The following is a 25,132-nucleotide window of genomic DNA, read 5'->3' as shown; positions in this document are numbered from 1 at the left end:
TCATTATTCTGAATTCCATGTATTGTAACACCGGCCAAACGTCTGTGCACAGAACACAACGCAAATAAAGTGATGGCTACAATTCTTCACGCAGAGGTGATCGTCTGAAAGCCCTCCTTTCTGCTCAAACTCGTGATATAGTTAGAGTCATTAACGAGGTAGAGTGGCAGGGAGGAGTTGTCCCGCCTCCAGCGCGAGCTTCCTAACTTCGGCCATGCTTTGGCGTATCGTTTACCTCGAGCGCTCGCTCGCAGCCAGATCACGGTGGAAGGCATGAAGCGCTTGGCCGGGCTGGCCGGGCGTTCGAAAGCCAGGACCAGCCGTTCTTATTACGCTAGTGAATATAGCAGATGGTACTGGTGTAAACAGTTCTCAAAATATATATATATACATATAAAAGCGTAACCTTGTCCGCGTAAAAAAACAACCACCTGCCTTTTTTTGCAGAGGTAGCATATATGTTGCAAACACGATTGCATACTGGATGCGCAAAGTATGCAAATTACCAGTAGTGTAATAAAAACAAAAACTCACTTAGTTTACAAAGTAAACTACGGGGCACACAGATCCGTACTCTGATTAAACGTATTTGCGCTGCGCAGGCATGTAGCCAGGATTTTGTTTCGGGGGCGGGGGGGGGGGGGGGGGGGGGCGCCCATGACAAAATGTTGTACGAGGGGGAGAGGAGGAGAGGAGGTCCCAGCAAAATGGAAGATTTTGGGGGGGGGGGGGGGGGGGGCCGGGCCCCATGGTCCTCCCCACTGGCTACGTGCCTGGCGCTGCGATTCTTCTGACCACCTCTTAACGCACGCTTTTCGTCGTGAACGGACAAGGTTCAGTATAGTTATTAAATATTGTTAAGAGCAAAGTTTTTGTTGGGAACCTTAAAATGAACGCCCACATGCATTCGCGTACGCAATGTACATGCAAGTAACGAGCGGACAAATTTCGACGTTTAAGATTAAGGACGGGAGATTAGCGTGCGCTTTTATCTCAGTCCGTAGCGTTGCGCGCCCCCTCGTGTTCGCGGTGAAAAGCTCGATAGGGGTGCTTCTGTTTTTTTCAGTATAAAGACCCTCTTTTATTGTAGCTCAGTATAGTTACTGCACGTGCTGCTCGCGTGGCTTTGTTTTAATTTTCATAGTGCACAGAAGCTTGGCATTGCACGTGATCGCACCAGCAGGGGAAGTTGTATCCTCACTGTGGGTTGTGAAACAATTCCACCAGGCGGCGATACCCGAATTTCTCGCCGCGAATAGGCGCATAGGGCCTGTTTCGGGCGCTATGCACAACCGAAATCACGCTAAGTTTCTATTTCGAGACATTTCTCCATTCTCACCGGGCTCTCCACGCAGCTGCCTCGCCACGTCAAGTAAGTGCTATCGACCCGCACCAGAAGCACATTAAGTTCTTGCCTATGTCGAACATCAGCCCCGACATCCTCCTATAGAGCCGTAGGGCAAACTACGCACGTCAGGAGACGGCTTTGCATGTCAAGGCGAATCCCGGAAAGTTTCTCTGTAATTCTTGACTTCTTTTCGCTCCCCCCCCCCTTCTTTTCTTCCCGACATTCCTCTTTTTTTCTTTTTTTGCGGGACCACCTTGCAGGTTCTACTTGCAGCGAGACAGAAAAAAACAAAAAGCTGCAGTACGCAAACACGTGTGCAGCTGACAGAGCGAATTCTTGCCGTCTGCTTTTTTTTTTTCGCCCGTCTCGTGGATACGCCACGGGCGACCCAGTGAGAACGACTTGCGGCAGTAACCAAAGGAGCGACAGCCTAAAGAAACACGAAGAAAAACAAAATGCCGCGTATACCACGCCGACTTTTTTATATCTGATTCTCTTCCGTCGTTCACGAGCAATGAGGACTGGTTGCCATGGGGATCTTCGCTTTTCGGTCCTTCCCGTCGCCCTTAACGTCAGGATACGCATTGCATGTATTTTTTGTTTTTCTTCAGCTACCCCATTCGTCCAATTCGTGTTTCTTTTTTTGTACAAGACACAACTCTGTGGGATTCCTTCCGTTAGTTGCCGTTTCGTTTTGTTTTGTTATTTCTTTGTTTCGCTTACTTTGACGGAACCGGGACGCTAGTGTTCGCGTCTTGATGGGAGGTCCGCGCGGAGTTTTGTTCCTCCTTGTCACGCGACTCAACGAGGAATGCGATCATCTGTGTCGGTAAACAGCGTCTTGTGCTTGTTATGCTCGACTAATTGCATTGCGTAGTGCTTTTTTTTTAATTATTTTTTCTTGTATGCGTTTTTGCGTTGTGCTTAAAGGGAAGTTGAAGCACTTAAGAAAACTGAGTTCGAAGGAGACTCTTATAGTTCTGTGTTCCGTGCATTCGATTATCTCACTTGAATTGGACTGAAGTAAACGTAAACTGCTTTTATTTAAAAAAAAATGATGAGCCATCCCACCTTGTGAAAGTGGATGAACGGCGAAGCTGTTTAGAACTCCGACACAGACGAGACACAAAATTTTGAACAAAGGTACGAACACATTTATTTATGCACGACCTTCATCGGTGGTGTTTGCCGCCCCCCGCCACTGACATTGTCGTTGCTGTTCCCGCCGTTGTTCTTCGTAAGCGCGTTGCTCTTCGTGAGTCCGGACTATACACGGCCTCCCCATTACGACGATAGAAAAGAAGCGAAATTTAAAATGGAGAACGGTAAGTTGTCCCTTTCTGGTTTTTATATACATACATACGCGTGGACGACTGTCGCCGCCCCAAGGAGCCAGAAGAAACTAGACACGCGCGACGGGACCGCCACCCCGGGAGAGCGGAAGGAAACTAGGCACGCAAGCGCTTGGAACAACGACAAAGAGAGGGCGCTGCGAGTTTTTGTTGACGCAGACCTAGCCATAAACAGCTTCGCACATGGAACCTTAGTCATAAACAGCTTCGCTCTAAAAACAAAAAGTGCCGTGATTGTCGCAGGTCATGCGGTGAGCCTCTCTGTCGCCTGCTATCCGTCAATGGCGTCGAGACGTGATCGTTGGCATCTCCGAGCCAGCTTAGTGTCGAGCAAATGTCTTCTGATCCCGCCGATGATGTCACTTTCGCTAGTTCTACCCTCCGCTCTCGTCCTTTTCTGCGCTCGGCGTGCAGCAGCGGGCGGCTCTACTGCCCAAATTTTAATCGGTCACTACGTCACTCCTACTAATAAAATCGAATTAAAAGTTTAGACATATTTTTACAGTACCTACAATCAAACGTCCGTTTTTTTTTTTTTACTTAAAAAATTATTGTAATTTCTGTTTTCCTGCAAGAAGAATAGGAAATAAGCCTGTTTTCAGTGATGCGCCGACAAGTTGCAAACGCGGCCATTCACCGAAGGTACGATGACAACATCGGAAAAAAGCGTGCAGCAGTTCCGTATAGCACAATAATCATTCTTGGGCTCAATCTCCAACCCTGAAAGCATCTTTCTGGATTTGCTTCGTATTCGTACCGGCGTGCGATCATTCAATTTCCACTCAGTGAAGCACACTCTACCTGCCAGACGCTCGACACCGTGGCACCAGACACCATTTTATGATAAACAGAAATCCCGCTTTTTTTCAAAATTCATAAAGCGAATATGGCCTTTACATTATATATTAGCATCCGGAGGTGGCCTTTGCTGAAAATCTGCAGTGACCCTTTGTGACTCTGGGGCACGTGGTCATCGTCGAAATGTCCATCGCACACGGTAGTTGCATGCCCTTGCCCTATCAATTCCAGATTGGTTGATTCCAACTGGGAAAGCGACAAAGGAAGAGGCGTCTAAATGTTTTGTTTGGTGTTCACCTATTACTTTTGAACTGGCTCATAGTGTCTTTTATTTTGCTTCTGCTCGCCATCTCGCAGTCTCCGACGCGTCTGTCAGGCAAGTTTAAACATTCTGAAAATTATGTCGCAAGCCATTTATATCGTGCGTATTCACCTAATTGTAGAAATAAAAGCCTAAATAATATCTTCCTTACTAAATAAAAGAATGAAAGCGCTTTCAGAAGTAATAACGTGTATGCGTCGCTACTGAAGCGCGGCTTGTAGTAATAAGACATCTGGTAATCTCAGTGTTGAACATGTGTTCGTTGATGTTTACGTTCCGACAAATCGTGGACTAACAATGGGTCCGCTCGTGGGCACACAAATATATTTTTGTTGCGATACCTCTCTTGGGATAAAAGAAGACGTGACGCTTACGCAATTTGTATTTTCCTGATCTTTCAAACATATCCAATGCTGAATGCAAAATAGGACAGGTTGATCGTCTTCGTCAGTATTACGCGTATTGAATGACTCTGGTATTACGAAACCCCTAAGCCGCAGTCAAACTGATAACACATCATAAAAAAAAAAAAAATCTTCAGCCTTTTTATTTTCGTGAAGCAGGAAGACCAGCGGAGCTGTACTCGATACACTCTGTGCTTCTTCTTCGTTGCCGTCTGTTTTTCGCGCTGTTTCCTACGATGAATTTCCACCAACACGCCCAACTATCCATTCCTCTGTTATAGATGAAAAGGTTGGCGCCATCTACGAGCGACGGCAAAAATAATACTGGCTGTGTGCTTGCCGCCGTCGCTTATAGATGGCGGTAGCTGTCCACGTAGGTTTGTGTCGACATACCGGACGCGATCCTGGGGAAACTAGCCCTTAACAGCTCCGCTGTAAAAAAACTCTGCAGACACACTTTGAGGCATGTTTCCTCCTTGTATGATGGTCCAGACACATTGGTCAGAAAATAATGTCCGAAGACAAATCTGTGGATAATTCTGCCATCATGTCTCCAGAGAAACTCCGTGTCTTTTTGTATGACGAATGTATGCAATGGTATGTGACAGTGACTTTAGCGACGTCTGCGGGATATGCAGAGTAACGCGCTGAAACAAACCTTAGAAGGCGCGTACGCGCTTCTCGTAGATTTGAGACAAACGCTCGCCGAGAACCAGCTGTTCTCTGTAACAGTTGTAAAAAAGCAACGCTAACAAATAAACAAACAAAAACGCGCCACACCTTGTTTGGCGATGCTGAGGTGCATCCTATCCTGTTTTAGTAGGAGAGTATGTAAGCGCTATAGGGTATACGACCTATATAAAGTCGAACATAGCGAAACATGGCAATGACGTGAACACGATAAAAAAAGAACTTTGCTGTTTTTAGCCGAACATTTAGATACATTAAAACTTGTTGTTGGCCTATTTGGTTCATGATGCAGAATAGAGGTTTTTTGCGCGACACAGGGGACAATTACAAGCGAGTAGACACGGACAAGCGCTACTCGCTTGTAATTGTCCCCTGTGTCGCGCAAAAAACCTCTATACTGCATCTAGATACAATCTTCAATGCCAATTAAAAGAAAAATCAAATTAAAAAAAAAAGAAAACGTCTACGAAAAAGTACAAGCGTAACAGGAGTCTTCTCGAGAGATTGTATTTTTAGAGATAGTGGAATAACCATACACCTAGAATTGTAACGAGAAATAAAAAAGAAAAAAAGTTTTGTTCTTTTTTTGTTGAGGTTGTATGAAAGGTCCCTGAAATGCAATATCTCTCGGCATCCTCAGTGGCTAGGCTGCTTAGAGAAGGATCGATATTAGCGTTCGTTTGCCTCGCGCGGCAGCATACAAACTGGCGATTCTGATAGTGTAGCCTCCCTTAAGTGCATCAATCACCAGCCTTATGGATCAAGTTGGCTGGTGATCGATGCACTGAAGTTCATTCCCCCATCACCAGTTAACTTGAATACTTGTCACTCACCGGAACTACTTAAGTGCCTGGATGAGGGATTGATAGCGTTTCTTTGTGCAGTTACTTTAAAGATGACTAGAATTCCAAGTAGTTATAGCTTGGTTGAAATTGCGTCTTGGCTTAATTCGTTGTAGGTGTGTGTACGTTTATGTGTGCGTGTACGTCTGCGTGCGCGTGCACGTACGTGAGTGCGTGTGTGTTTGTGTTATAATCAAAAGCAACGTAACTTCACGCGGAGTATGACTGTGTTAAAGTACTTGCTTCTACTACATTAACCATGTCACAATTCTGGGGGTTGCTAGAATGTTTAATTAAAATTCCTACTTGACTTACGTAGGTGCCTGATCAATAAACCGATAAGCTTAGGTAGCCTAATGGCTTCGTAAATGGATTTTCGATAACCATTAATGCCTGTAATTGAGCTAACCAATGCACCGCGTCTTATATGTTTAAAACATTAAACATGGTGCACTTCTATGCACGAAAACAAAAAAATTATTGCCCCATTACTTTTTGTTGAAGCTCCAGTTTGTTCTGTAAATTTCTTGAAGAAATTATGTGCTCCGTCTTATCCTGATGTGTAACTAATTAACTATCTAATGTTGAGTTAAATAAATTAAGAAAACATAACTGTCAAGTGAAACTCAGCTTCTATTGATTTCCCATCACCTTGACGTCAGTCAACCATAGGAGGGCTGCACCTTTGACATTGATACATATTAAGCGTGCACACTTTTTGTTCAGTTTCGTGCGCAATATTTTTGTTCGGATTCATCACAACAAGTCCACACTAAATTTTAGTTTTCTGTTAAATTTGTGTCTGAATGAAAGGTTATATTATTCACCAACTGGTGTTGCTAGTACTCAAAAAATTTAGAACAATCTGCAATTTTTTTAGAAGTATACCGAAATAAGTCTATAAGGTAAGAAAAAGCTAATGCCCAAGACGCTGTTCACATATTCTAAGCTACTCGTTCCGCGTAGGACGTTGTTTATTCGTAGGACGTTGTCTTGAATGCAATTTATTCAATTATTAAATTATTCATTGCAGAGAGTCTCTTGTACATATAAATATTGGATGTTGAGGCTTACAGAAAAGCGTAATAAGAGTAAAGTAAGAATGCAATTTTAGATTTTTTTTTTGCGAAATTTAGAAGAACAAAAAAAAACGCACAGTTTGCAACCCATGTGATTGCAGTTGTAGTGTGGTACATTCAGGAATAACTACGGACGTTTTTACATCTATTTAAACAAACAAAACTTTACAAAAGTTTGTAATTGCGCACACAAAAATGCAAAACAAGCTGCCCGGCGAAGAGCATAAAATGTACAGTAATTGCAAGAACCAACATATATGGCAAAATAAGGACGGATTAAAATTTTTGTTTTCTCCAAATATCTCAGCAGAAACAAATGCTTTTTCTCTCAAATGCAATTTACGGAAACTTGCATTTTATGCACATATATAGTTGTGATGCGACTGCGATGCTCTTTTTATATGGCCCAAATGTTCCTCTATTACAGAGTTCTCGAGGCGTTTATTTTTAGAAGCTTTATTTTAGTATGAAATGTTCAGTCCAAAGTTTTCGAAAGAAATTGCTTATTGGTCCACAATTTCGTAGATGCAGCCTCTTACTGCGTTACGTTAATCAAGTTATTGCAGCCTCGAATGCTGCGAAGAATCAGAAGCAAACAGTAGAAACTTTTCAGAAGTCCGCACCATCGCCCGTCTGCCGTTGCTTGATCACGCACTCTGAGCATGTATTGGGCACGAGGGTTCCCCGAGGGTTGCGTCACAGTTCGGCGGGGACTCGGATCCAATCACACGCTTGGTGTTTGAGCAATGGGAACAGCTAATTTGCTGGATAGACCTGTGAAAATTGTCTTTTGAGACCGTTAAAAAAAGAGAGGATGCTTTGAAGAAAAAAAAAAAAGCGTCCTACTGATGTGACCAGCTGAAACAATCCAACACATAATCCGAATAGTAGAAACAGCTACCTGGCAAATGCCTATCAAAGTTTGACGAACTCAAACACCGTAAAAACACAGGCACGGAGACAGGCAACAGAACACAAAGCGCAATCTGTTTTTTTTTTTCTCGGAGTTACTCGTAAAAGCAGAACCTTAACTATGACGGCGCAGGTCTGTTTATTTTTGCGTCACAGCAGGGTTGAAAGCTGGACTAGTTGGTAGTGGTTCACGATGAAATAAAAAAAAAACGCTAAAAAAACCAGGGCAAAAAAAGAGGACACGTACAAAAACATTGTTAAATTATTGTTTACAATGACGCACTTTGATACATAATTGCAATATAAAGGCAAGAAGTTTTTTGAGAATAAACATACACTTTCTAACTTTATTTGAACTGAAAATTTTCACAAAATTCATAATGTATGAAATAACAACAAATGAGGTAATTTCTTGTTTTTTTTTTAAACTTTCAAAGACATTACATTCCTATATAATACTTCGCAAGAAACAATTTTTTAAAATTTATTATTGTTTTTCTAAACTAACCTCGCTATCCCAGTTCGAATACTGAATATATTATATTATACAATGCGTAAAAAATGCAACCCAAGAAGAAAAATCATCGAGGAAATAAAATATTCGTTTGCTCAGCTCTTTTTATGCCAATATTGTCTTCGGCTGGGTGACGCTTGAGCGAATTGGTATAAAGGAGCTCTCCACGCCTGACGCAACTAATTCCCGGCTGACATAACAAAAAGAGACGCGAACACATCCCACAAAACCTCGATGTTTGCTTTCTTCTATTTTACTTTCGGTTACCTGGGCTAGAGTAAAACCACGTGAGCGCGAGCCAAGTATTTGTGTTAGACGGAATCAAATTGCAAGTGGACTTTCGAAGAAAGTGCAGCCAAAACAGATCTGACTAAATATTCGTTCGAGACAACCGCAACACACCCAGAAGTAATGCACCTCGTTGAATGCAACACATGACTACACAAAGAAAGCGTAGCGCATTGATATAAAAGCAACTGTAGTTGAACTGTTCAGAAAAGCACCTCCAACGTGTTTCAAATAAATATATATAAGTTAGGAAAATGTTTAGGGCTCCGTCGATGCGGTTTCTGAGAGATACATGAATGGCGTGGAGTTTCGGGGAGACAATTTTTAATGAATTTGAGGTTGTGCATTCTGGTTCTTTTGACGGAAACTGTTGGGAATGCATTAACTAGGTGTAATTTGGAATTAGTTACTTTAAAACAACAGTGCATTGAGAAATTATTATGTGAAGATGGACGTTTTACCATAAGCTATTGATGTGATAACGGCGGGGGAAAATACCCCCAATATAAATGGCGAATAAAGTACAATTAGCTACGGAACGACGTTCCTGGGATGTCACTCAAATCAACCATCCCTCATGTCCAATTACAAGAAGAAAAAAGTAATCAGGTAGTTTTATGTAATTATTGCACCGCTTTCGTCAAAACGGCATAATCCAATTCGAATTTGAAAGCAAATTGAATTGCAGCCGCACGTGCGCGAATACTGATTAAAACGACGGTGACCCAAGACTGATGATAGAATAGATGAAGGACGGGGTATGGGGAACTCATTAAGTTCTGTGCTCTCAGTCCTCTTTGTTTAACATTTCCCCTCTTCATCCATCTCTTGGTCTTCATTTATTAAAATCTTGAGCCTTCAACAAAACCCAGATTGCCAGATATAACATTGCTGACCCACCTTCGAGAGCACTTTCATAATTAGATGTTTTCTACTTGAATTTTTTAGCATTGGTGACTTCCTTTATGTACAATATACACACTTAAAAATTAGTTATTCAGTGTAATGAGCACTTTCAACTGGGTTTAAGGCATCGTCCGGCGCCTGTGATTTATATGCAAATTATACATGTATGATTATCCAAACTGAAAAGCACCGGGCACGCCAAAATACACGTGTGATATACTGGGTGTTTGGGGAAAAGTAAATCCTACTTTTTTGACACAAAAAAAATGGAAGGGGGAGGGGGCATTGCCGCATGGTGAGTTGCGGCCAGAAAGTTTTGCAAGAGGTTTGTATGAGATGCGAAAGTTTAAAAACCTATCGTTTTCTATTCACAAGTTATAAACAATTTTCAAAAATGTTCAGTGAGAAAACGGCCACCAGCGAAGTCCACGAATAGATGTGGTAGGTGACTTTAGTGCGTGCTACTAGGAATGAACCCCATTTTTTCGTGGAAAATTCTCACAAAGGGATCGACAGTAGCAAATGACGAAGATCGATTAGCTACAATTCTCCAGTTTCAGTGGACGCTGTGGAATGCAGCACCTTTGGAGCCTCCAGTGACTTTGCTTCAACACAACCGTCTTAAGGAAGCGAAAGAAAAAAATGAGGCAAGGGGATATTTTGTTTCTGCCCATGGCCATTGAGAAGCTGAGCTTCTTAATGTAACTGTCTTCCAGGGGCCCTAATCTGAACACTTGACGAAAAAGTCGGCGAGAAATCTGGTGGCCGGGATTGGTCGACGTCGCACTTGACCTTGGCGCCGGCCAATCATAGCCGCCGGATTTCTCGCCGACGTTTTCGCTAAATGTCCAGATTAAATCTCCAGTTCTATTATGCGTAACGCCGAGTACGAAAAAATAGATATATGTGTAAGTAATATAAATATGTCTAAAAAGCAATCGTATAATGGCCACATTATGGTCTTTATACGATAGCGGAAGTGAAAAAATCTAGGCCAAAATTATTGAACCAGAAGTAAAATGCGTTCACATAAACATTTTTTTCTCTCAACATTTTCAGTACATTGCATTTGTGGAAACGCCGTCCACACGAACACGTAATTTTCATGAGGATGAAAACCTCTCTGTCCAACAGTGAGCTTGTCGACAGTAACGAACCGCGATACACCACCTAAAGGAAATCAGACAAAAAACATTGCGCTCGTTTAAAATATATATATATATATATATATATATATATATATATATATATATATATATATATATTTAGATTGTGTGCACAAGCGTTCTAAGCTTCCCCAAGAGCCCAATTCACCGCATTTGCTCCCTGGCGACTGTCCGCGACTGCACCACAGACGCCAATATCGCCTTCGCGAAGATAAACAAAATATTTTTGACCGTTGCGCAAGTTTAGGTAGCCAGACAAGCTCCAGAGAGCCTATATACACCAACGCACTGCTTACAAACAAGCCCGCGTTTGTCCACAACATGTGTAGGCATTGCGCGTGTGCAGAAAACCAGATTCGCGTGAGGCGAAGGATCTACGCATGCGCAATGCCGACAGCAGCGCCACCGCAATGGCGTGACGTCAGAGAGTGGGCTTGGTCCATACTCCGTTGCAGGTTAAGAGAAGCGGGACGAGCTCCTCTGGCAAAACCCTGCACTCTTTCTATTTTAGCAGAGCAATCGACTGAGAGCAGGCCCGAGTGGACTCGTCTCCTCTCTCTGGCTCCTCTCCAGCGTTGGCTCTACTAAAGTGGAAAGGGTTAGAGGCTTTGCGGAAGAACTCTTCCTGCTTCTCTTAACCTGCAATGGTGTATAGAACGCGAGTTCCCCAAATAGGCGCTAAAAAGTGGCGAGGAGGTGTTTAGGCCAAGTGAGGAAAGTGCAATCACGGCAGAAGACAATGGCACCCACGAGAATTTGCTGCCAAAAGTGGGTCGCCCTAAGGCGACCCGAGGTCCCTGATCGGCCGTTAGGAGCTCGCGTTCGTGGATCTTACAACCAAAAGGTTCGTAAAAAAATGAATGCTCTGTGTCCCGGGCAAAAGCCCAGAGTTCAGACGAGCGTGCGATGCATAATGCAGCAGCAGAGCGGCTCTGCGCTACTTGGACGATGTTTGGCATGCCGGCTCCGTTTTTTGGCCCGCGACATATCTGGATACTCCGAAAGCCAAGTAGTGCTCCAACACATCTCTCTCTAGAATGAGGTGAACTCCAAAATGCGGATGGCGTAGCCGAAAGCTCTATGACAATTAGAGAAAAGAGGAAACGGTTCGGAGATTTGTCCTGCGCCGGCACAGCGAGCTGTCCTTATGGATATCTCGCTGCTTCACACTGACTGGAGACATGCAGACGTGATTCCTATTCTTAATTGGGGACCTTGTGAAGAATGTAGCCTCTATGAACCTATTTCTTTAACAAATGTGTCTTGTGAACTCCTGGAGCATATTATTTTTACGAACGTTATGTAATTTATGGATTCCAAAAATGTTTTATTTTGTAATCAGCATGAGTTTCGTAAAAAAGAAACTGCCGCGTCCAACTAACACCTCCTAGACAGATTTCAAGCCTGCGCGTCACGTGAGATGACGTCACGTCCCGGAGGTCTGCACGGGCGCTGATTGGATTCGACTGCCGCGTCAGCCTTCGCGCGGGACTATGATAGGAAACGAGTCCCACACGAACGCTGACGCGGCACTCGCATCCAATCAGCACCCGTGCAGGCCTCCGGGACGTGACGTCATGTCACGTGACGCGCAGGCTTTGAAAGCCGTCTAGGAGGTTTTGGTCCAATACGCCGCTTTTTGAGTTGGTTACTGATATTCATAATAACCTAAATACACTTACACAAAGATACGTTGTGTTTATTGACTTTACAAAAGCTTTTGATCGGGCAGCCCACTGCAGATTTATCGCAAAACTAATCCGCTTAAAAATTAATTCAGTACTACTAAATAATTGGATAAACAACTTTCTTACCACAGGAACGCAGACTGCCAGACTTGGTGAGGCAGATTCTTATTTTTTCCACGTTCTTTCAGGAGTACCGCATGGAACCGTACTAGGCCGATTGCTTTTCACTATTCATATTAATGGTCGCCAACTTAGAAGCAGTGCTCGTTTGTTTGCCGACAATGTTGTTATTTATTGCTCTATTACCAGTGAAGCTGATTGCAAGGCATAGCAAGACCACCCACGCTTGATTGAAAAGTTGTGTGCTGAGTGGCTCATGTCTAGTAATCACCTTAGATTTAAAGATCTATTGTTTTCTAAATGGCGTAATTCAATCACTTAAGGCTGGAACACATGATGCGAAAAATGACCGAATATATTGAGCAATCAAACGAAATTCACACGGCAGCTAGGCTCCTCTCCTATTGCGAAAATTGGAAACGATTCAAAAGATCTGGAACGCCAGATATCTTTCGGACGGAGCTTGCGATTTTTGGGTGGCTCATCGCGAAAAAAAACCTGAAGCATTGAGAATTCTGTGCGGGAAAAAATGCATCATGCGGCTTATCTTTCGAAAATTGCGTAGAACGGTTTTCGGATGGCCCGATTTCCGTCCAATTCTCGGTCTATCTTTTTTTTTTTTTTTTTTTGCATCACGAGTTCCAGCTTTTATTTCTATTAACTTACTCTACATGCACTAGAAAATGCTCTATTGTTTTAAATGCGTTGGTGTTCCTTTAAGCTCTGACCTATCATGAAAACTAATATTGAAGCGCTAATCAAACCTTAAGATTCTTAAAGCTCCATCTTTATCAAACTTCACCAAAATCTAAATAGCTGTTATACTGCACTCTCGTCAGATCCAAATTGGAATATGTCTCTACCATCTGGATCCCTAGTCAGACTTGTCTCTATGACTCGCTAGTACCAATTCAGGACCGCGCGACTCGTTTCATTCTTCGCAACTATTCAACCTCAAACATTTCAATACTAAGAAAACTCAATCACAATATTTCTTCTTGAAGACAGGTGCGCTGCAGATAGGCAGTCTTTCTTCATGGCATGTTTCAAAAACTTTGGACTGATCGCGAGTTCTTCTCACCCAGCTAATCATATTTCCCTGCGTCAAGACCATTGTCATAAGCTCGAATTGCCTTTTGCCAGAAGAACTAACACTTTTAAAGATTCGCCCATCATTTTGTGCATAAACGATTGGAGTGCATTATCGGAATCCCTTGTAATAATAAATTATCATCTCTTATTTCCAACAAAGCGCACTCGACATTCGTTTTCTCGCGAGAATGCTGCAAATAATCATTGAAGACAACAAAGCGTTTGATAAGTTGTTTTCCACCTTTTATTAATTTTATATGTGTCAAATGTGTTTTTATATTACCCCCCCCCCCCTTATGTAATGCCCTACTGGGGCCCTTATGGTGTAATAACTTAAATGAAATTGGAGTTTAGAATGCTCTGAAAAGTCTTTTTAAACGGCGCTGCGGTGCTAAAGCCGATAGATAGACAATGTCGGTAGGGTAAAGAAAAAAAATCGTCTTTCTATTACCCGAGGCGTCATAAAGTAGTAGAAACAGTTCCGTGTCAAGATGTAGCAGAGCAGGAAACACACGTGAGCGTCGATCGGCGAGACCAGCTCATAAAAAAAGGTAAAGCTGTAGGTTTTGCGCGGGCAGTAAAATGTAAACAATCGGGGACGCGCGGTCTGAAAGATTTCATTACGAGTTCAAGCGGGCTTGCCACTAAGATTTCGGCCATCTCTCCAAGCGCTAAAATCATGGCTGATTTCACAAAACATTCGTATTTGGGCAATAGCAATCCCAGATTTCAAAGTCTTTGTTAGCACCCAGTTGTCAGTTTCTAACCTTTCATACCTTAAAATTGTCTCTCAACTCTAAATCAATATTTCTCAACTTTGCAGGACGCTTAGATATGAAAGGGCATAGTAACTAAATTAAGACTAACCTTTCCGTATTGTGGAGTACACCTCAGCTAAACCAGGATACTACGTACCAAAATAAAGCAACCAGCGCTCCCGAACACGCGGTTCTAATTGCTTCGCTCCAAAGGGATTCACTAATTGGACGAAAGCGCCGTGCATCTATTGCTGTTGAAATGAGTGGCAACCCGGAAGTTTGTGACGACTATTACAAGGTGCCACGCGTTACGCACGCATCTTGGCCTTGCTGTAGACAACTTCAATCCTACGACCTAACGAGATACAAATCCCAAGATGACGTCTACACTTAGAGCCACTTCACGTTTCTTCAATCAGAATCCGACGAGCCGTGCGAACATTTACGTACAGTGCTGCTCGAAAGCGAACGTACACTTCATTGCACTTTGTTGCATTCAAATGTTGTACTTTTTTTTTTTTTTTAATTACCGGAGTTTGACGTTTTTGAATAAACTTAAGAGAAATCGATTAACGCTCGTTGGCAAATGTTTTTGCGTTTCGAATTTATTGGGAAAGGCCCTCTCTTAGTTAATCAAATTTATAGTTCTCTCTCCCATAAATGTAGTGCCAGTTTTTCCGGTTCTTAATTCTGAAGCGGTGTTGAGCTTTCGCTATCGTTCGCTAATATTCCTATGTCAAAGTTGCCATTGGGTGCGAAAGAGGGAGGTTGATTCGGTAACATATGAAAGAGCCAAGTTCCGTTTCGTTAGATTTTGCATTTTTTGTGATTGTATTTTATATGTTCAATAACCTGAGCATGCAATAAAGTTTTACATACGTAAGTAGCTCACTCAGTACATTTCGACGGCGGCCACGTATGGCACAATTCCAGACTGCTTTGTGGCGCTGCAAGCCCTCGTAAAACTAATGCAATAACACTGGACCCCGCGAAAACAACTATCTGTTATGTACTTTTTTTTTTTTTTTTTTGACCAGGCCAACTTTATACGCCGGCACCGGCCAAGTTGGTTGAAAAGCGCCAGAGAATTATAGTGTATCGAGGCAGAATGCGCCCATGCATTTCTTAAGCTGCGGTAACACTGCTAATACATCATACCAAAACAGTCTGCAGAAATGTTTAGGCGTGTTGCTTCCTAGTGTGATGGTCCTCTCACATTGGTTATTCAAAAACTGTATTCAGACATGTTCTAAGAATAGATATGTATGCAGAAAACATGCTTAAAACATGCGTGAGGCGTGTTCGCTCATAATTCTGTCATGTTTGAAGCGAACGCCGTGTCTCTTGTATGACTGCGCGCTATGTATGACTGTATGACTGCGGCTTAATAAAGCTCACGTCGTGACACCTCACGAAACTAAGGATGCTGAAGTCATAGCCTCCTCTATACTCACAACGCCTGGCAGTTCGACGACGGAGCCATAGAGTGCCCGGTCGCAGTTTAGGAACGCGAGGATCTGGTAAAACAGAGCATCAAAAAGCCATTTCTTGCAAAAACTGGACGTCAACGCACAGCCTTTGCAGCGGCCAGGACCCGAAACACACTTGTACGCTCGGAGGAACTGCGTTTCGGCGTCTCGCCGCAGCGGGGCGCCAGTCACGTGGCTCTCCTCTCGTCCGTTGTCTGCCGCTCCACCTTTTCAAATTTTGGCGGCCGCTTCTCGTGGCCATCTGCCAGGCTTTGTCAGTATATAGGAGGCTATACTCGAGCGTAGAGAGTCCGAGCTTACCCTTAAGGCGTACGCGTTCTCCGAGGACGCCGAGGAATTCCTCGAATAAGGCGCTGTGTGTGCGGTTGTTCAGGATCTGCTCTTCGGTGCTCTGGCCCTCCTTCACGTACACAAGGCCCACTTTCAGCTCCGACTTGACGAACACCTGAAAAAGAAACGAGACGTCACGGCCGGGAGCAAAAAAGGGTTCTTGCCAGGAAGAGCTCGGTTGACTGAACTTGTAAACAGAACGCTACCCCAAAGTTGTTGAGTCTGTAGATACGTTTCTTGAGAGTTGACGATACTCGAGGTCAACACGCGTCGACCTCGTGTAGCGCCAATATCTAACGATATAGTGTCGGCAGATGAGCGATCTGTTTATACCAGAAAACTTGATGACGGAATGCAGTGTTTGAAAAGATACGTGGTACGACTAATGCCAGGCGCTTGAGGGCCCATTTATCCAGGATGTTTTCGTTGGTGACCAAAACGTATTCCAAATCCTTGTCCACGAGCTCCTTTGTACCAGTGTCGCCTTTATATCTTTGGGTAATTTGTGCGTATGTACACGTGACTTTCACTAAGCACTGCGCTACAGGTTCGCATGGCAAAAGCGGCTGGTGTTTTGTGGTGCGTAACCATGTATAGCTAGATTTTGCTTTAAAAGCGTGTTTATATTAAAACGCTGGGTAAGGATACGTTTACATCTGGTAGAATCTTCTTGTAACTGCCAAAAAATGCGTACAAAGATTACACTTTCAGAGCACAACCCAGTGCCCATGACAGTCTACAAAACACACCATATCTTTTCTGTATCAATATAATCGACAATTTATCAAACACCATATTTTGAGAGCATTCTATTCAATTTCTAAACAAAGCGAGATTTCGTGGTGGCCACTCGAATAAAATAATCTATTCAAAGATAAGAATTTATAGCAGCCTCTTTAACGCTCATTAACATCTTCGTTAAGAGCAAATGCAGCCCCCGCCACAACGGCAACGATGAAAAGTTAGACATACTTCTGATTGCGACTTCTGCCTCACTTTCCGCCAACAAAAAACTCTTTCCCTTTCAACAAATTTAGGCTGCTATTCGTTTAAATCACGGGCAGCATAAATTAATCCAATCAATAACGATTCCTCTTTAGGAGTCCCATCCCCAATTAAGCCTTACTGTTCGCTATTTTAAGAACATCGTTATAATTAGACACACACAAAAAAAATCGACGGGTCGCGGGTTACTTTGCGTAGCCGGCAATTAGCTAATGAGCTTCTCTAAATAAATGTCATATTTTAAGTAAACAACCGGGCCCTATCTACTGTTTTGTTCTGAGTAATCGTCTTAACTGTTGTTATTTGAAGAAAAAAAATCACTTATGGTCGTTAAGGGCCCCTTAATAAGATTAATCTCATGACAAAGAGAACATAAGAATATTGGCACTGTTGGGCCGGCAATTTCCATATTAATAAATAAAGTTTAAAATTAGCAGTTTCAATTTGCGCACTTTGTAATTTGCAGAATCATCCATCAAACTTCTATTTGCGGCCCACCGTAAAACATTCACTCTTGGCGCAAGATATTTTGCTAATTTACGAGACTTAAACGTATTTCCAAATTGGCCACTGAAGGCTATCCCTCTGAACTAACATAGGTAAGTAAGCAGACTCAAAAGAAGCCAGACACCGTTGCAGTTTTGGGTATATCGTGCAAAATGCTTCCGTTTCACCTGAACGTGCCATTCCTCAAGTTTCAATAAAGACGGCTTAGAATTATTGCTCGACGTTTAAAATCTATAAAAACGCGTCTTCTTTTTTTCTTCTGCGCAATGGCAATCGCATGAAAACTCTAAAAAAAATATTGCCCCCCCTTCCCCTTCGATGATATGAAGCCGACAATAAGCTGCCAATCTTTTCAACATAGCCATGCGCTGGGGTTGCTAGGGCACAGCGCGCGGGCTGAGTTATTCCCGTCATCCGAGCGATTGGGCGCGAGCCACTACCCGAATGCATGTCGAGGTATATGACTGTCACGAGACCAAATCGAAAGCTCACACAGTGCTTGTGTGTACTGAATGAGCCGCATTTAGATATCATCACCGCGGTGATCACAAAGCTTGTTGACCAAACCCTGGAGATCGTATTGTTCACAAGGCCAACAATTTCATCCCCACAACTTTGTCATTAAATTTTGCAAAGAAGCAACTGAAAGAAAAAAATTTCCGCTTTTATTCTTGAATTCTCACCACGACGAAAACGCTTCTTGGAGGATATGAACGTAACGTGTTACTAGTAACGAGTTACTCTCATCTAATTACTTTTTTCGGTAACGAGTAATGCATTTATTTACTTTTTCTAGAAAAAGAGTGTGTAACGTACATAGCTTCTTTAAAGTCAAAGTACAGAGTAAAGGTATTTCTTTACTTTTAAGAAGTCTAACGTGTACAGCACCGTTTAAACAGTCTAGCTCGTTTCAACCCTGACCTGAGTACGCGTCTATTGCGACAAGGGCCAGATGGGCAACCCGAAAAACAACTAAAACGTCGGAGAGTATAAGCAACGTTTATCGCTGAACATGCGAGTCAAACAATAAATAAATAAATAAATAAATAAATAAAACTCGACAGCTGGGAATGTCCTTCAGTCAGCAAACACAATAAGGTTCGTTGGCTGAACCTTCTAAAATATCTTTAACGTAGCAGCTTGGGAGAGTTGGTTGCTCATTGTTACACGCACTACAGCGCACTATAGCAAATAACACTCACTCCTTACACACGATAAAGCAAAATTTAAACAAACCGCGCTGACTAACAGCTCGTTTTTATATATACTTCTGTCTTCTACCTCTTGCACTACCGAATTTCCCGAATCACGCGTACCGATCTCCTATACTTCGTTTCACCTCATGTTCTACCGCAGAAAAGGCTACAAGCGCGAGCGCATAGCGTTGGCAGCTGCTCTTAAGTCACGAGAGCTTGTGCCGTCGAGATGTGCCCCAGAGCAAGGAGCTCGTGCTTGTAGCCTTTCCTGCGGTACATCATAAGGTGAAACAGAGTATAGACGCCTAAAATGTTTTTCTCTTTTTCTGTCAGGTGTAAAGATGGTGTACTAATACAGTTTTTATAATTCCTGGCGATATGCTCAGCTTTGATAATTTCTCTAGTTAATTGGTTGCTATTCCTACCTAAAATTGTACAGGATGGCAGGTGAACGTCGCATCCACAATCAAGGCAATGTATGCCTAGATGGCCAGAGTTAGCTCTGGTGCTGTGTTTTTTGTGTTCACGGAGCCTATCATTAAGGCGTCGTCCGGTCTGCCCTATGCACACTTTTCCGCACTAAAGGGGAAATGAGTACACCACTTCCTCGGCGCACTCAACGAAGTTGTTCTGATGTTGTTTGGTACAGCTAACTGTTTTTTATTATTTGTTGTTTGCTATAGTGCGCTGTAGTGTGTGTAAAAATGAGCTTCTAAAATAGGTCTACAGATCGAATATAAACCCGGAGGTTGCCAAGACGGGAAGACACAGAACCCATTGCCAACTTCGAACTTTAGAAGCAGAGAGAACAAAGGAGAGAGATGGGAATCCCATATTTTTAGCTCTTCCTGAAGCACAACATCTCCGAGCACGCCAGCAGAACGACACATTCGAGGGCATCAGTAGAACGACTCTTCCGTGTCGCCGGAGATGTATGTACGTATTCTCAAGGAAGCGGGGAAACCTAACTGATAAAAACTTGGAGATGCAGATACGGCTTAAGTGGAACTACTACTTAAGAGAAAGCAATAAACCAAGAAACAAAAGTAGTTGGTCGTCAAAGTAACGAAAAAAATAACTCGTTACCTTTGAGGTAAGTTAACGCGTCCCTTTTGAGAATCGGTAACGAGTAACGTATTTAGTTACTTTTTGAGCGATTAACGAGTGACAGCATCTAGTTCCATTTTTGGGTAACGTGTACATGTCTGCTTCTTGGTCAGTGGTATCGCTATCAAGTATTGCTGGGTCCCACTAGTACCAGTAAGCCGGTGTAAAGTGAGATACATTGCTACTTAATATCGTCGCAAAGCCCCTCTAAAGGGGCTACGCAACGGTATTGGATAGGAATGTTTTTTACTCTAGACAAGTTTACTGGCACAACTGAAGCTTAAGCATACTTGCACGCAACGCCACAAACCAATGAGCTTGATTTTCGTCGCGTAGTTTCAAGGCTAAAAGCGGACGTTCTCTTTCAGCCTCTCATTTACAAAACTTGATAACGAGGTTATGGGCACCACATTGTTGGCGTTGTTAACAATACGATTCCCAGGATGTCGTCATCAATCTTATACAGTGGGAACACTGCTTGAGCGTTTGATTTGGGCTCGTAACAATCGATGAACCAACATGCATTCGTGTATTGGCTCTGCCCAATCTCTGCAATTATGAAAATGGTCGAACTCTAGCATTGACTGACACTCAGTGCGTGCCCTTTGCTTTGCGAACCCCACCGCGTGGCTATGATAAACATTCGCAGCACATAATCTGCTCCAGATCAAGTGGTCGCTTGTTCTGGCTGCGATATAAGATCGTGAATGCTGCTCGCTTTCCTGTAATTTTTCTTTACGACTGTCCCATTTCGTACAAAAAAAAAACACAAAAAAAAACACGAAAATACAACTAACTCGTGTTTGATAGGTTGTGAATGTCAAGAAATAATTGTAAGGAGTATTAGCTGCACGTGCAAAAAGTTTTATCTCTCCTCTACGTACGAGCGCAGCAGACGTTACAAGAACGAGTCCCGGCTTTCAAGATCACTGCCATGCATGCTCGCTCGTGCAGTGCAGGCATCGTTCAGTTCAACCTGCCTGTGCTTAGTTCCTGTTTCACCCACAGATAAAGTAATACCGTAGTTACACGGGAACATTTAACCGCAGTTACGCGTAACCGTGCACAGTTACCACACAACTTTTGTACCCTTGTTACACGGGCGCCCTTAACCACAGTTCTGCTTAAGTGTGGTTAGCGGTGACTGCCAACTATACCCCAGCTGTACGGGCACCTTTAACCTCAGTTAAGTATAAACTCAGTCACCCTTAACTGCGATTAAAGGTGCGGCGTCCTAAACCACAGTAACGCTTAAGAACGGTTAGCAGTTATTTCCAGCTGTATCCCAGCTACACAGGCCCTTTTAACCGCAGCTAAATGTGACCTAGGTCTCACTTAACTGCGGTTGAGTGTGTCCTTGTAACTATTAGAAACTTTATGTAGCTATTCAGTCACAGCTATGGGCGCATGTGCGCTTGCGCAACTTTAAAGTTCATCAATGCTGTGCACTCTCATTCTTCCCTTCTTGTGAAATGGCTGTCCGAGAGTAAAGTGTGGACTGTGTGGTAACTTTGGTTGGGCGTAACTACAGTTAAGAGTGAATGATCTGCTATCACTGGTGCCCGTGTAACTATGATATTAAATAAACTAGAGAATATAAGAATAATGAACCGGAAGCTTCAATTCCACTCTAAGCTTTTCGACTATACTGCGATGTGCAGGCTGTACCCGCACCACCACACGTTAACACCCCTTTTTTAGAACGCGTTGGTCGAATATCGCTCATCAGTCAGACCCAAATACAGCTTCATTACTTGACTTGTACTTGGTTGTATTAAAAGTATCAGCTGATATTCGTTTTTTTTTTTTTAACTTAACCAATTTGGGGCTCTAAGCAGGACACTGGCCAAGAATGTCGGCGAGATGGCGTCGCGCTTGACGTCGGCGCTGGCACATCGCGACGGTCAGTAATCTCGCGGAAATTCTCGACGGGTGTCCGGCTTAGATCCCCAATGTGGATTCTGCAATCACCAAACTCTAAAAATTTCGGGAACGTAACACACCCTCTGAGCGCCGCAGACCTATACGCATAGATGCGATCATGGCTGGCAGGACGAGCCGGAAATCTATTTCACGCGACTGTTTGTATCATGGAAACGGGTTTGTTATTTTATGTAACTATCTAAACAGTATTTCGAGAATGTAAAAAAAAAAAAATGGCTTGAGTCGTTTCTTGAAGAGTAAAAATACCACCGTCGACTTGCCGCTATAAACCTTTTTCTGTTCACCCTCGTCCTCACTCACATAATTCACTTATCCGGCATGGGGGAGCGAAAAAAAGCGAGATATCGCAACCTTGAACGAAAAGAACGGAAGAAAAAAGACCAAAATGATTGACAACCGTGATAAAAATATGCACACTTTCTAGTCGCTTGATGCGGGGAAAACAATATTTTCCCCCATACGGAAAGTGCCCCGATTCAAGATTGCGACGACGACACGGAAAAGGAGTCGGAGCGCAAGCTTGTCTGCTCCAACGTCACTGGATCGGAAACGTTGACAAGCTTTGTGAAAAGAAGTGACGCGCTGCGATTCGCTGCCTCGTAGCGGCGCTCGTGTCGCAGCCCGTCCGACCCGCTCGGTCTGACCGGCCTCGGTACCCGTGGATACGTCGTGAAACACATCGTTTTTGTGTGGGTTCACAAAGGGAATTACCAACGAATGTTGCCGGTGTGATAATGTCCGGATTGAGACAACATTTTATGGGACTCTTCAGGTAAATTCAAGCCCGCCAGGCCTTCGTAGTTTTGACAGTTTCCGACATTCGACACCAAGGCAAGCAACTCGTAGAAATGGCTGCGTTTCTCATTGGAGGTTTCCGGCACATGAACCGTTGTGTTTTGGTACTTTGGGGATTAAAATACAATGAACTTTTATCTCCTGGTGTTCTGTGTTTGTGTCAGAACTTCAAGCATAAACTGCTGCATACATTACAAAGCCGCTTAAGGAAAGAATTCCAATTAGAAGACGACTTCGTCATTTGAAGGAAGCGGGCTGTTTTTGTATTTGTGTTCGGCTAAATCGAAGAGGCCTGCTACTAGAACATCTGAGCTGGTGAAAAAGACTCAGTTATTCCTCTCGTGTGTTTTTTACGTGTGTGACAACCTTGGTTCCTTGCGTGTGCGCGCAATTTCGGAGTCGTGTGACTTAGGGGGAAGCATTTCAAGATATCACTTCCGATCAGCTCGTCAGCGCGGATTCGTGTGTGTATCCTTTGGATATTTACGTCTAGACGTACGATAGATATTAAAACCGTTATTTTACAATACCTGCTACAGCTTCACGGCAGCAATGTACAAATTTGAGACACTTTCGTTGTTTTAGTATGGGGAACGAGTTCATTTGTGTAAAGATATGCGTGCTCCATGTGCCTGACAGCAACATGCTTGTTGACGTGTTTATACGTGCACGTTAATTTAAATTCGCTTTATGTCAACTATTGTTTTCTTAAAGTCGCAAATGCGCTTAAAGTAAATTCATGATAATGTTTTTCTATTGATCTCATGACGTTTCTGCGATATTATTTCAAGCCAAAATAAAGACCGTTTTAATCTTCACTGCTCTTCTGACCGCGAATGCACTTCTACGCGAGAGACATCAATCTATATATCACGTAGAAGGCGGCAGTAGCATACAAAAAGCTCTGGTCCTGTGACCGCCTACTACTGGTATTTTCAGCCTTGGCGTTTTGCATTCTGGTTGCGATTTGTTCGGGGGAAAATAAATAAAGGTTGCACAGAATTCATCTACAATCTTAGCCTTGCCAAAGATTTCTTGTGGCAACAAATAAAAAGTAGAAAACTATTTTCTCCGTTTTCCTGTGACAAATATATGAAAGCGTTTACAGAGAACTGGATACGGCACTGACAGGGGCTCATGCGACCCCCTGTTTCTAGATGCTGGTCTCATACGAATATGAGATATATCAACTATGACATAAATCTCGTTTTACTTTAATATTACACGAGCATAAAATCGCACTCAGAAGCTCGACCCAAAGCTAGGCACCGAAGCTCCTATCCGTTAAATTATACCGTCTAAAAATCGAAAAAAAAATCATTAGCATGCATATTTAGAATCATGTGGCTGCAGCAGAATCTACTTGCATAGTTTATTTCCTAAAAAAAAGTCATAAAGATGTGCGCAAGGGCCGCCGACGTGCCGCCGACCGCCTGATTTCCCAATGAAAAGCCAGCGTCCCGAGCTTTCACATAGTTTGGCCCGCCTTGCCGACCTGGCGGGCTCAAAGCCCCTTCATGTTTTAAAAGTAGTGCGAGGTACCTCGATGCAAGAGGCACGTGCAACATGCAGCCCTTAGGAAGATCATGGCGGCACAGCGTGGCACTGAGCTAAATATCAGACGCCATGTTCTTCCCAGAAGTGGCGCGCGGCACGTGTCTCGAGCATTTCCACAATAATGTATGGCGCCACTTTTCCCATGCATGATAGAGGGGTTTTAGGCGGGCTTAGGGAGCCTTCATACACTTTCGCCACGCCTGTCTTAGGGTGGCGGCATCTCGGCCATTACTATGCCCAGAATGCACGCGCTTCGATCTCGTTCGGAGCGAGCGCTTAGCTCTGCCCGGTGCTTTGACGCCATTTTAAGGCCCATTCGGCACGCGCAGGCGGTTTTCAATACAACAATGGGTGTCTTCATTCTGCTTAGCTCTGCCCGGTGCTTTGACGCTATTTTAAGGCCCATTCGGCACGCGCAGGCGGTTCTCAATGCAACGATGGGTGTCTTCACCCTATGACAGACGCACATTGAGGCACCCTAGGCGGGCTGCGCCGACAGCGCCACCACGCTCGCGGGAACGGAGAAGGCCGGCTTTCAGAAGCGCGGCATACGCGGAGCTTGTCTACTGAGCCGATCTAGTAACGCTGCATGGTCTGCTCTATGCGCAGGGGTTGCGGTGACGTCAGAATGCCGAACTCTGACTGACTCGATTGGAAGGATAGTAGGTAGGCCTTAAGGCAGCTAGCATTGAGGTCCGCCCAATATCCTTCCGATCAGAGCCAGTCAGAACTCGGCGTTTGGACGTCACCGCAACTCCTGCTCATGAAGCAGACGAACTTGTCCTCCGCATGGACGCTTTGCAGCAGCTGTGTATGGGCGCCGCCATAACCGACCTTATGTTTTTGTTTCCTCTTATTACGTTCACTTCACTTCATCATTACAATAGTAGGCCAGGTTACTGCCATTTTAGATTCTACTAGT

The 25,132-nt window shown here is 43.6% G+C and overlaps 1 protein-coding gene across 1 annotated transcript in view; it reads right to left on the bottom strand.

The window, feature by feature from the left end:
• LOC8029327 overlaps positions 1-25,132 on the bottom strand; it is a 307,144-nt gene that overhangs the window by 120,707 nt on the left and 161,305 nt on the right. The window contains exon 5 of the mRNA XM_042291907.1: positions 16,070-16,214. Coding sequence (XP_042147841.1) covers positions 16,070-16,214 — 145 coding nt within the window. The remainder of the gene's footprint in view (positions 1-16,069; positions 16,215-25,132) is intronic.

The sequence above is a fragment of the Ixodes scapularis genome, unplaced genomic scaffold (assembly GCF_016920785.2).
Source record: "Ixodes scapularis isolate PalLabHiFi unplaced genomic scaffold, ASM1692078v2 PGA_scaffold0__279_contigs__length_252992795, whole genome shotgun sequence".
In the NCBI taxonomy this organism is placed as follows: domain Eukaryota; kingdom Metazoa; phylum Arthropoda; class Arachnida; order Ixodida; family Ixodidae; genus Ixodes; species Ixodes scapularis.
This window is presented reverse-complemented; position numbering and strand designations above follow the sequence as displayed.